Source organism: Typopeltis vanoorti, chromosome 2, assembly GCF_054136105.1.
Source record: "Typopeltis vanoorti isolate ZY-2024b chromosome 2, IOZ_Tvanoo_1.0, whole genome shotgun sequence".
NCBI lineage: Eukaryota > Metazoa > Arthropoda > Arachnida > Uropygi > Thelyphonidae > Typopeltis > Typopeltis vanoorti.
Window position 1 is genome coordinate 63,437,606 of NC_143550.1, and position 15,824 is coordinate 63,453,429.

Sequence of the window (15,824 nt, forward strand, 5' to 3'; positions counted from 1 at the left end):
TTGCAGAAGAGGAAGAATGAGAAAAAGAAAAGGAAAAGAGAAACAAGGAGAGATAGGTAAACAATTTCACAGTGAAGGATCTTGCAGAAATGTTCTCTGCAGTTAGCGATGTTCTCAAAATGGTTGAAGACATGGACCCCAATGTTGAACGCTACTTATTAGTAGAAACGAAAGTACATGATGCATTTGCTTGATCTAGACAAATTTATGATGAAAAGAATAAGAGGAGTGAACAAATCACATTGAACATTTTCATAAAAGAAAACAAAGGTTACACTAGAAGAGCTGCAGCCTGGTCCTTCACACAGGGAAGGTAATAAAATGTGATCATGGAGGAAGATTTGGGTGATTATGCTCCTGTTTTATAGTAGCAGTAACGTATAGTACAGTTTCATAATAAGATTTAAAAATTAAAATGACAGTATACTTATTACTATTAAGTCCCTAACCCCCTATAACTCTGTTGATTTAATGTATTGACTTACGTCCGAAACAACTTACGTCCTGCCTGATGGAACGGAACCCCAACATAAGTCGAGGGATGACTGTATTCAAAATCAGCTATAAAAAACACTTACAGAAGAAATAAGTTAAATTTGTGCAGAGAAGAATGGAAAATATCTAAAAACTGGTCAACAAAGGAATTTGTACCATCAAAAGCAAACTCCAATTGAAAGTAGACACCACCTCTCCAGGATTAACCATGCTATCAAGACATGGAAAAATGAGACATTATATTATACCCACACAGATTCCTTATTCTGGAATCAGCATTCTGTACTTGTATACACATTCAATAGATTGTCAATCACCTACTTTTTGAATGTGTTATTGTACTCTACCAGAGGCTCAAATACAATGCATTGGCTGGTGTCAAAGAGACTTATCTAAAAGAATTATTTAAAATTATTTAAATTTTGCCAATGGGATTTTCAACTGATGTAACAAACTAAATTAAAAATTAAACTGTAAATGTAACATAACTCATAATATTAGGATTGCATACATGTATGTAATGTTAATTAAATTTACTTAAATACATGTATTTACTTAAATACATTCTCGGTTGCATATATTATAAAAGCTATTTAAAATTAAACCATCTCTGCTGCATTAAAAAAGGCTTTGTCAGATTCAAGCTGATTTTAGAATCTTTTGATTTAAAAACTTGACTAATGCAATAATTTTGTTTCCTTTAAAGTTCAAGATGTGATCATTTTTAGATCATGTCAAGACAGTCCACACAAGGAATGTTCATAATGTACTGGACCAAGGAAAGACCAAAAATACCATGTTTGACATCAATAGAGGCTGATATAAAAACATTCCTCAGAATGACAAAGATCCTAGAAACCTGTCTTAGATCAGTTAAAATTTTATCAACAGGTTTGTAGATTGTTTCAATTTTGCAATGCTTTTGAAGGTGCCTAATTATCAGCAGTTTGTTTAAGGTAGAGAGAAGTGTGTGTATATTGGGGGGGGGGGGGATACATATAGTCAGGTTTTGAGAGTGAGACAGTTTTGTTTTTATTCAAAACTTTGGTACGATATTGTTGCAGCCATTTTTGAAGGTCTAACATCTTTCTCATATGGTGTTATTGTGTCAAAGGATATGATGTTGCGAAAGGCTGAGAGAATGTTCCACTAGTGATGAAACTGGAATGAGAGTGCAACATGAATTACTGAGGAACAGAAACTCGACAGTAGACCTAGAAGGAGAATTGGTTAAAAAAAGATCCAGTGTGGCGAGTGAAGAGAAATCAAGAGTTATGGTAGGGAGATGAACAGTTTGCTTTACATCAACGTTTACAGCAAATACCTCACCTTCTTGTCAGCAGAATCAGATAAAGGAAACCAGCTGAATATGTGGGCATTAAAGTCATCATGGATGATAACTTCACTGTCAGGGTAGTTGGATTGCAGGAAATCATGATTTATGGAAGTCAATGAAGTCAGAACGATTTTCAGAAATGGAGGAGTGGTAGATGCAGCAGACAAATGACATACAGTGGATTCTGGTTGACCAGGACACATCAGGACTAGAACACTTTGTCCTAATTAAGTGATTGCCCCAATTATGTGAAATTTTATGGAAAAATCTAAAATATCACAAAGAGTTAAAAATGTTTAAAAATAGACTAACTTTCAGCATACCTTTGTTAACCATGTTTTTATTAAAAAAAAAAACTAAACGTACACATGTGTCAGCATCCCTAAAAAAGGTTAATTATATGTAGGCATCTTTCAGAAAGGGATATTTTCCCTAACAATTATTTTTGAATTTATCGAGTATACCCAGACATGTTCCCTTTCTAGACTGCAACTGAACAAGATCAGCACAGGTGTCTAATTCACATAAAGGACTACCTTCATTGCCTTCTTCTATGAAGTAGCATTGTAATTCAGCAATAAACTTTCTGGCTTCCTGGTTAGTCATTCATTCATGTTCAGGCAGGGCCGGTTCTAATAGGTGTGTAGGGTGTGCCTGCACGCAGGTGGCCAAATCTCTAGGGCAGCTGAATGGAATAAATTTGATATAGCCTATAGTTAATTTAAAAATACTGGCAATGAAATAGGAATGAAACATTGTTAAAATTTATAGCGGTGCTAACTTTGAAATATCTTCTTTGGGTTTCATTCTCTATCTCTTTAAAAACTTCACTCAACAAGGAATGTTCATTCAAGCAAACCATAGTTTTGGCCTAGTTTTTTGCTGCTAAAAATACATAATTGGAAAAAAAATAGAATTACTTTTTTTGTTTTTTTCTAGTACCTGTTATAAAATATACCACCGTCTTTCAGACAGACAGATTGGAGTTTTTTTGGAATCTGTACAGAAAGGCTTAAGTCAGTTTGGGTCATTACAACATTTATTTATTCATTCAAAAAGAGAAAAAATAATTTGTGCTTATTATTATTATTACCATTATTATTTAATGTTTTTTATTATATGTTTAGATATGTCGGATAGGAAAACTAAACGTCTGTGCGGTGCTTTTTATTGCAAAAGAAAGAATGAAAGTGATAAGGAAAAATTACGAGGATCCATCCATGAAATATGTAAAGTTAGATGAAGATAACTCAACAACATCAATCACTTCAGAGCCTTTTCCAGACAGTAAGGATGAAATCAAAGTGGAATGTGAAAAATCAAATGAAGAGTTTGAATTTCATTCAGAACTGTGCCAGGAGGAAGAGTTAACGCCAAAATCAAGCTGTGGGGATAATTTACAAAGTAGGCCTTCTGGTAATTCTGCTGAATTCACGACAGAATGTGATTTAGGGGATCCTTGTACCTGGCCATCTATTGTTAATAATCAGTTATTAGAATTCATAAGGTACCTGTAACACCTCAAAATATAAACTTTAGAGATTAAAGATAACAATGGAAGATCATTTTCCACGTCAAAGTTTGTAAGACTCTTACCTAATGGTGAAAAAGTTCAAAGAACTTGGTTAATCTATTCTAAAAAATCCAATAGTGTATTTTGCTTTTGTTGTAAGCAGTTTGCTTTAAAGAAAAACAAATTAACAGATAGTCAGGGGTTTTCAGGTTGGTGACATTTGGCCACTAATTTATCACGACATGAAACGAGTGTAGAACATATGCAAAATTGTAAAAAGTGGTATGAATTAAAAATACACCTTGACAACAATTGTACAATTGATAAAGAACAGAAATGGTATTTTGAATCTGAAAGATGATGGCGAGCCATCATCAAAAGAATCATTGCAATTGTACAATTTTTAGCAGGGCAGTGTTTAGCTTTCAGAGGTACAAATAATAAATTGTATGAAGCAAATAATGAAAATTTTTTAAAGGCATAGAAATGTTGGCAAAATTTGACCCTATTATTTCACAGCATGTAAATAACATAAGAGAATCTCAAAATTATAGAAATTGTATACCCCATTACTTAGGCCATTCTTTTCAAAATGGAATTACATCTGTTTTAGCAAACAGCATTAAATCAAAAATTAAGGAATTTGTAAAAAAGGCAAAATATTTTACTATAATTCTCGACTGCACTCCAGATGCCATGCCAGTCACACTGAACAGATATCATTTGTAGTAAGAATTGTAAATATTGACACTTCTAATGTTGCAATTCAAGAATTATTTCTTGGATTTTCAAGAAATAATTTTCTTGTAAGGACGAAATCAAAGTCAGTTTCAGACACTACAGGGGAAGGTTTATGTAATTATCTTTTAGGTGGCCTCTTGATAGATTATGAGTTAGATGTTCAAAATATGCGTGGACAAGGGTATAATAATGGGGCCAATATGCGTGGCAAGCATAATGGTTTGCAGAACAAAATTAGGAATATAAATCCTAGAACCTTTTTTTTGTGCCTTGTGCATCTCATTCTTTAAATCTTGTTGTAAACGATGCTGCCAAAAAACATTTGAAACAGTTAATTTTTTTAACATTATCCAAGAATTGTATACATTTTTCTCTGCATCCTCTTATAGATGGGACATACTAAAAAGCAATATTCCTAAATTGACACTACACCCTGTAAGTGATACAAGATGGGAGAGCAGAATAAAAGCAGTGCAACCTCTCAGATTGCAATTAAGTGAAGTCTTAAAAAGTTTAAATAATATATTAGCTGATAATTCCAGAGACATGAAAACAAAATATACAGCGATCAGATTGCTTCTTTCAAGTTCATTTGCTCGATTGTTATATGGAATGATATTCTGTCAAAAATTGATGTCGTAAGCAAAATGTTGCAGTCTCCTGAATCTAATATAAATAAATCTCTTAATGTTTTGGGTGAGCTCGTTAAATTTTTAAGGGCAGCTAGATGCGATGAAGCATTTAATACTTATATTAAAAATGCAGACGTTTTAGCTAAAGAAGTAAAGTAGTATCCGAATTTTCAGTTGTAAGGAACAGAACTAAAGTTCGCCACTTAGATTATGAAAGTCCAGAAGAACTTGATGAAGAAATAAAAAAATTCAAAAGAATTGCTTAGAATACAATTTTATCTATGTTGATACCACATTAAATTCCATTAAGTAAATATTTGAAATTCTGAATGAATGTAATAATGTATTTAAATTTCTTTGTGAATTCAGAGAAATGACTGAAGAAAAAATTAAAAATCTTCTGTTGATTTAGATGTTTCTCTTCAAATTAATAAAGATGGTGAATATATTAAAGATATTGATGGTTTTGAGCTCTTCGATGAGCTGATAACGTACAGAACTTTTAGCAGTGGCATTACAGAAACTGACCCATTAAAAAATTTGACATATATTGCAAAAAATAACTTGATGTCATAATTTCCAAATCTATTTATAGCTTTGAGAATTGTTCACAAATTGAAAAATGATTGCATCTGTTTGGGAAGTTGTACATTTTGTAAATTATATCTCTTTGATATAATTTATACATTCATTGTACTTTTTCTATTTTTATAAAATTAAAATAAATAGTCTACAATATACAAAATATTTCATGAATTTTCCTTTGTCAATTAGGCTACATTAAGCACCTGCATAGCGCAACTGGAAGAACGAAGGTACGTTGCACCCTTCAATTAGAAAACGCCTAAGTTTGATTCCCGTCATGACGGGAAGAATCTTTATATGGACTTTTTCAATTGAAGGTGAGTTAGCCGATATCATACGAAGGTAGTAGGGTTTTTTCCTCCAAGAAACTAGGGTTTTTCATCCCGCATACAGACAAACCGGCTCTTCAGAACACACGCAATTTGCGGACAAAAAAAAATAGCTGTGGTGGTCATGGGCAGTAGATGGCGTTGATGTAGGTGATTGGTAGTGGAGGAGATGGGAAGTTGTACAGTGGGTGTCCTCCCGCGATGAGGCTTCGGACTCCTTGAAGGTGTCACGAATAATAATAATAATAATACTGTCATAAAAAATACTAATAGTAATATTCTGGGTTATGCTGTAAATTTATTCACGATCTGCATTGTTAGGGTAAGGCTACACTAGTTTTTTTTTTCCGAACATATGCACAAGAATGGTGATGTTCTGTACAAATTTTTTCTGTCAACGTAGCTATCACCATTCTTGCATATGTTCTATTCACTGCTGTACATGTTCGGAAAAAAATACTAGTGTAGCCTTACCCTCAAGGGTGGCCAATTATCTCTAGCACACAGGTGTCTAACAGTCTAAAACCGGTCCTGTGTTAAGGTGTTTGTTATCCTCATTACTTTCTTTGTCTTCTGGGGTCTTGAGGTGTTTTGTTGCAATTTGTTCAACAATTGCATCTAACTGCAACATATCTGGCATTTCCTGGTCTGAATTCTTAAAACCACAATGAGCAAAGCAGTTTTGAATTGTGTTGTAGCTGCTTATTTATTACCAACTATCTGCAACAAATTGCACTACCTGTAAAATAGTAACCTTTTGTGTTGATTTCTTTGGCCATTGAAGATGGCCTCAGTAGATTTTCTTCAATTATTTGAAGGATATAGTGTACCAACCTTCTCCGATACAATGTCTTCAAATTTTTTATGATTTCCATGTCCAGTGGATGTACCAGGCACGTGGTGTTAGCAGGAAGAAATTCAAGTCGAATGTTTTTCAAGGTGTGCTGCACAGTTGCAGAAGCAGAATTTTTCTTGAATTTCATTGCAATTCTGCATCCCAACTCATTAACCATTAGTGAAAAATAAAATAAGTCATTCCTGCATTCTTGTTGGCATAATACAGAACTGGGAAACTATCCATTCTAAGTTCTTTAAAGCATTAAGACTTGGCACTTTTTCCAATAACCAACAGCTTCTGTTGTCACCTCCCAACATGTTACAGCAGTCAGGTAATTTAGTTGATTTTCACTATTCAGCGCTCACAGTATCAGCACTGTTCCTTCTCACTGTGTGCCTTCTTATATTTTATTTCATGTCTAGTTTTCCACTGTGATAACCAACTATCTGTAGCTTTAAACCTCACATGGCACAGCTTTCTAGCTACCTCTTCTGATTTTTTTTTTTTTTTTTTATCATTTGGCCATTAACATGCACACTTTGTCTAGTTACAATAGAGAATCATTGATTGAAAGGCTCCTTAATGTCTAGACTCTTGCCTTCTCGCTTCCGTTTTTGGGATTTTCCCTGTTGTCCATCATGCAAAGCCTATTCTTCTCACAATTTGTCCTGTGGGACCAACAACATGTGATTGTAGATTTTGGAACACTGGTTATCTCTGCCAGATGGCGATGACTGGTAGATGGTTGGCTTTTTATTTTGTCAAGTAAGGCAATTTTATCTACTAATATTAGATCTTTCCTTGGAATGTTGACAGGGGCCTTATAAAGACAACAACGACAACAACAAAAAAAATTATAGTGTTACACTTTTTACTGAAAAATTAATATACACACCTGTTTTAATCAAAGTATGCTACCTAGCAGTCATTATAAGTAGAATCGTTACACTGTCAAAATACATGTGTCCTCCCTATTCTGTAGCTGGTGCTGACTGACAGCAACACTCTCTATGCAACTCACTACATGTGTGGCATCTATAGCCACTGTCCTGATAAAGCAGCAAAGTCGCCCAAATAGGCGAAGCAACTTTGAGTTATATTCTCGATTTGCTTCTGTTCTTCAATATTTGTCCCAAATAAACAGCTGCCCCAATTAACTGGAATCTACTGTATATATCATGAAGCAAGGAAATCTTAAGCAACAGAAGATTACATCCTGTGGCAAGGAATATCTGAGTAACACCAGTAGATAAATTTACAAAAAATTAGAGATGGAAGGCTTATGTAGATATTTAATAGATGCCAAGGAAACTTGTGCTTCAATTGCATCCTATCACTCCACTGTACTAAAGGTGCCCTAAATACTAAGCCAAAAATACAGAAGAATTTAAATAAACCATCACAACTTAAGACAAAAAATAAGCAATAGAATTACTAATTTAAAAAAAAAAAAAAACACATTTAATATATATATATATATAAGAAAAATTGGGAATTATTAGTGAATTGTTAGGAATGATACAATAACATTTCCCTAGGGAGAGATAACTGAAGGTCATAAAAAATGTTCAAATTACAGGGTTGACATGGGGAGTTCTTTTGCTTGGTTGAACAGTGGGAAGGAGTGATGACAAGGGGCCATCCCTCGAAGTTATGAAAGGAAACTGTGAGCAAAAGGGTGAGGAGTGGTTTCTTTGCATGGAGGGTGGTGGAACCACGGAATGCATTGCCTGATAGAGTGGTGAGAGTGAGAACGGTCAATGAGTTTAAGGAGTGGTATGATGGACTTTGTGTTTCCTAGGAGGGATCTCCCACGATGAGTCTTGATAGACTTGTTTTCTAGGAAGGACCTCTTGCGATGAGTCTTTTGAGTCCTTGGAGGCCTAAATAATAATAATAATATGAATGACATAAAAAGGTCTCAACTTTCTTTATATAGGGATTCTATAAGGAATCTACTTTTGTGTGGGAGCTAGATTTTTTTTTTTTTTAACTCAAAACTCTGTGCTTAGCAGAGGTGACATGTTCAGCTAAACAAGACTGCTCAGGTTCATGGCACTGGATATAAGATTTATATTCTTAAAGACAGACAGACAGCAGCCAATCTGACTGAATAAAATATAAGACAGCCACAAGAGCAAGGAGTCTGTAGACACCGGGAAAGATGAGTTAAGTGAAAAAAGAAGACTGAAATTTTCCTAAATAGGATGAAAGGATAGGACAATGTTGAGAACCTCAGAACTTGTGCAGTATATTCCAATACTCCTTTAACATAAGGAAGAGGAAAACAAGAGATTTCTTCCTGAGACACAGAGCTTGAAGCTGTTGAATGCTCTGGTAATTAAAATTTTACATATATTAAATATTTATCCATGTAAGTGTTCCATTTATAATTTTTTGTGGCAAGGAATATTGGATCATACAAAAGCATACAGGAACTGCTCCAGTTGCAAAAAGAATCATATAGGGTATAATCTGGACAGATAACAAATACTTTATTATGCCTTTCTGATATGTCCATAGAATATTTAAACAGATGTTCTATAAACACATTATAAAAGAACTGTAATAATGACAAACCATTCTAACTTCGTTTCCCCTCATTCGATTTAAGAGAAATATCCTACACATTTCCTATGTTTAGTGAATGCCAAAGCATGTTAATTTTATCAGTTAAATATTATACGTTTTTGTGTTTCTTTGTTAAACAGACCCCATTTTATTTAGTGTCCAAATAAAATCACATTATGGTTGTGAAACCATAAATATATGAAAGCTTAGACTTGAGAATTCATGATAAATTCACCTCATCAAGAGCCAGATTAAATTCCAATCAATCAACAATAAGCCAATCTAATAATTCAAATATAATGACAAAAATAATTGTCAAATAAAGGGAAAAAAACAAAACAAAACTGAAAATTAATTCATAGACTACATGACTCCCAAAGAAAATTTCACATGTTCATATATTATATTAGGGAAAAAAGAAACAAAAAAAAACAACAACATGTGAGACATGTTTTCAAATTAAGGAATTTTATTCTGTTAGGCACCATATTCTTAGATCTCTATCCCACCATCGAAACAACCCCTCCCAAACATTATAAGCGGTTCATGGAGGATTTCTAGAAGCTACTACATATATGCTATATACATATATACACTACCACTATATATGCAGCTGACCACAACAAACACAAAATCCAATTGGTTTTGTGTACAATAACACTGTGTATAAATATTATTAAATCTTTAACAAATGAGTTATTACTTAAAAAGCCGTCTTCGTAAACTACCAGCAAATTTTCCTGCTTTATATGGCTGTTCATTCATTAGGGAGCTATCATATTCTGTATCATGTACGATCATTGCCACTTCACTGTCCCTGCTTCCTAACAAGCTTCTGTCATTAATATTAGCAGAACCAATAATGACAGTGTGGTCATCTGTTATTAACAACTTACTATGAACATAAACCAACTCAGTCACCTGCAAAAAAATAAAAAATAAAATTTGCATTGTCATCTATATCACATTAAGAATTATATATGCTCAATACAATAAACACATCAAACTCCTACAGTAACAATGTTATTTTAAGTTCATTATCACAAACAAAAAAAATGTACTAGAGCAAGCAAAACTGCTGCAGGTGATATGTCCAAAAATTGTTCATTTGCTGAATGAAGAGGTTTTTGTTATCTTGATTTACACAGTCCAATAGTTATATCTATCAATAACATTGTAATGATAACAAATTTGAAAGGTCACACAAAGATGGAAGAACAACTCCATTCTATTCTATGCTGTAATTGGTTGACTGAAATGCAGCTACTTAATAATGTTCAACTGTGAAGTAGTACTGTGGATAGCACCACTGAAAGAAAATAGATATTTTATGAAACTTAGGGAGCTAAAATTTACCAAAAGTATGTCTTCAGGTGGCATATGATTTTCACCAAAATGTGTTAGATCAAGCCCGCTCAGTGAAGACCTAAATTCTGAGTTTTTAGATAAAATCAAGAATTTGGGTGGGGCTGACATTTTTAAAACTAGAAAGTAAAACATCATCTAATTAATGATGTACCTTAAAGTGGGGGAAGACTACAGAATGCTATGTAGTACATGATTAAAGTGACTTCTAGCTTCCTATCAACAATTTTCTTGCCAGTATTCATAATCAATTTAATGATTAATAATAATAATAATTTAATAATTACTTTATGAATGCTATGAAGAAAAACCTCTGAACAATCCTCTCAGATCTAATGCTTCAGCAACTAAAGAAATCAAAAAAACAAAGACTAAGCACATCAACAAATTTGCAAACTATTTAAAAAATGCTGCTTTCAAGTCTCAACAACCACAGGACAAACACCATAATGAATCTGTCCTGATCATTTACAAACCAGAAGCATTAATGCCCTCAGCTGCATCTGTAAGTATACTTCTAGAACTACAATGACAAACAAAATTATGATCAAGATCGAGCAAGAGATCTACAGGTCTTTCTACCATATTGCAAACAGTATCATGCAGGATGAAGCCAAGATCATAACACAGTAAAATCAAAAAGAAACTTCTCCTGAAGAGAAATTGAGGCATTACTAGAATTGAAAAGCGACAAAATAATAGTTACAAAGGCAGACAAGGACAATGGCATTGTTGTCCTAAATAATCACGATTACGCACAAAATAACTTCTCTTCTTAAGGGGATGTGCTACCTGCAATCATCCTTTGACTTTGATACTGCTAACACATGGATCAAATCCTTCACAGGCACTTTAAAATGTCACCTCCTAGCCTGTAAAAATTAAACCTATACTCCAACCACTGTAGACAAAAAGAGCTGCCAAACGTCCACAAACAAAATAAAGGTGCTATTCTGTCCAATTGTGGATGGCATTGATTCACATACTTACAAATTAGCCAAAGTGTTGTCTCAGTATACTGATAAAAACTCTTCAGACATAAAACTTGGGCCACTTTGTAAGGTCAGTATGGAAAACCTTATCCTCCACTGCACAGTTCAATGTTCCACTTAGACACTGTGGAACTTACACCAATAGACGGCATCTTATAGCAGACATCATCATCATCATATTCCTGCCATGTACCCCCAAGGGTGTATAGGATATGATAGTACTACATGAAAAAAATTACATCATTACTAACTTCCTTCCTATCAACAATTTTCCACCAAATCAGTCTGTTACTTGTCAAGACTCCAACATTATCAGATCTTATATTTCTATCATCTAAGGCACTTTGTACTGTATCAATCCACTTATATCTTGGTCTTCCTCTGCCAAACTGGCAGAGAACACTTGTTTTGCTAATCTTTCTTCGCCCATTCTGTTTAAGCGACCATACCACCTGAGATTAGCTCTGCTAACGCATTCCTGGATGCTGACAATGTCAAGTTCTTTCCTAATATCCTCGTTTTTAATATAATATTGCCATTGATTCCATCTGTTCATGCCTCTGATCTTTCTCAGGACTCACATATCTGCGGTCTCTAGTCTTTGGTCAAGTGTTTTACTTCAGACCCAGCTCTCAGATCCATAAGTTAAAACTGGTTTGAACACTGTTTTGTATACAGCTAATTTAGTAGTCTTGTGTACAAGACTACTAAATTAGTTAGTATACTTATTTAATTTAGTAGTCTAATTTAGTAATCTTGTATACAGCTAAATATAGAAAGAGACAACAGAATCAGCTTTGCTGATTCTGTTGTCTATTTCTATATTTAATTTACCATCTTCACTAAAAATTGTGCCTAAGTAGCTGAAATGTTTTACTTGTTCCACAGGTTTTTCATTCACAACAGAGTGGACATTTTCAATGATTCTGCATATTTTCATTGTCTTTGTCATTTTATTGCTGACCTTCATACCATATCTATTACAACAGTTATTCAATTTAGTCAGAGAATCTTGCAGACTTGTAGCGGATTTATTTAGAAGTATAACATCATCCACATAAAGCAAAGAGCTGAAATTAACATCTCCAATTTTGATATCATGCTTAATATCACTTTCCTTCATAATGTGATCCATATAGATAATGAATAACAGAGGGGATAATGTACATCCTTGTTGTCTCACACCAGATTTAACATTCAACTATCTTCCTGTACTTCCTTCAATTCTAACTGCTGACTTACAATTCAAATAATGACCAAGTATTGATTGATATAATGCCCCATCGACACTATATAACTGTAGCGTATTAAATAGCTTCTCTCTTGGTACCTTGTCATATGCCTTTTCCAAATCGACAAAACTTAAATACAGATCTTTGTTATATTCCCATGATTTCTCCACTATTTGTCGTAAAGTGAAGATCTGATCCTGACAGCCTCAATTTGGCCTGAATCCAGCTTGTTTTTCACCAAGCTTTTCTTCCACAATTCTTCTCAACCGTTTCTCAAGTACACTGGCATAAATCTTACCAGCAACACTCAGTAGGGAAATACCTCTGTAATTCTCACATTCAGTTTTATTTCCCTTTTTATATATGGGTATTATGAGAGCTCTACTCCAATCATTGGGAATTCATCCCCCTGTCCAGGCTTTCTGAACTATGCAGTGCAGCCACTGTAAGACTCTTATACCAACATACTTAAGCATTTCTGGTCGAATATCATCTATACTCCTGTTGCCTTTCCACATATCAAGCCTTTGATGGCTTTTTCTACTTCAAGAATGGATATGTATTCCTGACTGCATGCTTGGTCAGTGTTTTTTACCACTGTGCTGTCATCACTGTTTGTTTCATTTAGCAATTTCTCAGAGTAATTACTCCATACTTCAAGGATATCTTTTTCTCCCGTTTTCATGTCACCTTTATCATCTAAAGCGCTCTTTCCTCCATTCCTAAGCTTCTTCAACAACCTTCAGAATATTTAACCACCTTCTTGATATTTATTTTCTATATTCTTGCCAAAGTCCTCCAATGACTTTTTTTAGCTAGTTTTACACAGTGTTTAGCATTCTTGCATTTGTCTCTATATTCTCTAAGAGCATAAGCTGACTTATTTGACAGGAACTTTTGATATGCTTTCTTTTTTTCCTTCACTGCCAATTTAACTTCCTGTGTCCACCATGGAGTTCTAATTTTTCTATCCTTGCAGAGAACTTCACCACATGCCTCTCTAGCTGAATCAATCAGGGCTTGCCACTGAATCTCCAAGGTTTGATTCCTGTTCTCAAACTCTTTCATTTTTTCTTAAATAATCTTTGTGTACTTTAGTCTACAGTTCACATCTGAGAGCTGCTCAACTTTTATTCGCTTTAAAACTTTCTTACATGTTATTCTTTTTAATATGAAATTCAATTTTATCCTGCTCAAGACTAAATAGTGATCACTTCCAATTTCAAATCCTCTGCACACTCTGGTGTCCTGCACCAGGGAGAAAACATCACTATCAACAATAACATAGTCGAGACTTTTCTTATTCCTTGCCTCTTCTCTCCATGTGAATTTGTGCACATTTTTATGTTGGAACATGGTTTTAGTAATGGCTGCACGGTTAGCCTAGTGGCTTTGCGCTTTGCAACCATATGCCTGGGGAAGGAGTGTCCTAGGTTCAATTCCCGTCAGTGACGTGAGGAGCTGAAGGATCTTCCTCAGCCATAGCCAAGTTAGCCGGTCATGGGTGCGGGCAGTAGGGTTTTTTCCGCCAGTTTATCTGGTGTTTTTCATCCTGCAAGCAGGCAAACCGGCCCATGAACACACAGGGATAGAGTCAAGAATACCTTGAGGCATAGGAGTGACCATTCTTTCCTCGTATTTCGGTTACAAAATCCAAGCATGCTTGGAAGGTTGTAGGCCTTAAAGGCCTGTTAAAGCCATTGGGATAGATGGTTTTAGTAATAACCAGTCCATGTCCTGAGCAGAAATCCAACAGATATTTGTCATTATTATTAACTTTGCTCTTTTCTACAAATTTTTCCAAAATATTTTTGTATGTCTCACAATCATTTCCTACTCTGCTATTTAGATCCCCCAACTTTTCCTTTTTCATTGTGTCAGTTGCTTTTTCTAAAGCCTCAAAAAATTCCTCCACTTCTACCTTAGTAGAAACTTCTGTGGGATCATAGGCACAAATAAGTCTCATTGTCCAATTCCCAATTCTCATATTTGCCCACATTACTCTACTTGAGACTGACTGCCATTCAAGAAGATTAGCCTCGTATTTTGTGTTGAATACTATGGCCTCTCCTTCTTTTCCTTGATTGTCATTGCCTGAATATAACATTTTGTATTTATTGCTCAGATTTTGGGATTTAGCTTACGGCTAAATCCCAAATTGCCAGCCCATCCTCGTTCATTGAGTATCCAAGTAGATACTCAACAGGGTGCACCACAAGAAGGTGAGGATTGGACATTAGGTCAGAAGCCCTGGTCAGTTCTCTACATTCCTTTAAAGGCTATGTGGAGGTCTCCTCTCAGTTATACAGCTTTGACTCTTAAGCACCCCTCTTATAGTAGATCTGGTTATTAATTCAAATTTGCGTTAAGAACCCAGATTGTATTGTCGCGGTAATTAGATTTAAGTTAAAATTTTTTTATTTAAATAGTGATGTAGTCTTTCTGCATGGTGAGTTACATAGCATAGTATATGGCATCCAAGGTATCACTGTTTAAAGAATTCAACCAGAGAGACTTCATTCAATGCAATGTCTGCAAGATATATGCTTCACCAAGGGGGGAGTGGACTTTGGTTTGAAAGTGAGAGAGTGCAAAAAAATGCTATGAAAGCAAGGGTCATGAGATTGAAGCAGTGAACAGAACAGAGTATATGTGAAAAAATGTGTGCAGTGGTTGAACGGAAGATAGAGAGATGAAAAGTGATACAATTGAGAGAGAGAGAGAGAGAGAGTAAAAGTGATAATCAAAAGAATAGTAGTTTTAGGGAGATAGCGTGGTTACATAGAGGGATACACAGGAAGAAGCATGAGTGGGAGCATCTGTAGACATGTCTGGCAAGTGGATCAGTTGATAATGGAAAGAAAGAAGTGCGAGAAAAGGGAAAGAAATGTTTAACTAAGAGAGGAGGAAAAAATTATGGAGAGAATTATGTACAGTGTATCATAAGAAGTGTAACTGGTGAGAGAGTGACAAAATCGTGCTTCCTGGGTGCAAAAATTAATGATGTTAGTAAGGCTATTAGAGAGCAAAACAGTAAAGTAAAAGAGTTGATTGTTTTGGTTGGAACAAATGATTTGAAAGGAGAGAAGTATGGTATGAGAGAGGACATTAAAGAGTTACTGAAAGTAGCAAAGGAAAAAAATTAGAATTAAGATAGTGAGTCTGTTGTTGCAATATGACACAGTTGAGGCATAG

General features: G+C 34.7%; 1 protein-coding gene across 8 annotated transcripts in view; it reads right to left on the reverse strand.

Annotated features, from left to right (window-relative positions):
- LOC150109091 (phospholipase D1-like) overlaps nt 1-15,824 on the reverse strand; it is a 584,228-nt gene that overhangs the window by 14,245 nt on the left and 554,159 nt on the right. For 6 of the 8 annotated variants that reach the window (XM_090411563.1, XM_090411593.1, XM_090411586.1 and 3 more), the window contains one exon: nt 9,744-9,961. In XM_090411563.1, coding sequence (XP_090267689.1) covers nt 9,744-9,961 — 218 coding nt within the window. Of the gene's footprint in view, nt 1-9,743; nt 9,962-15,824 lie in introns of those variants that run through there. The other 2 variants (XM_090411599.1, XM_090411606.1) reach the window with 2 other exon arrangements.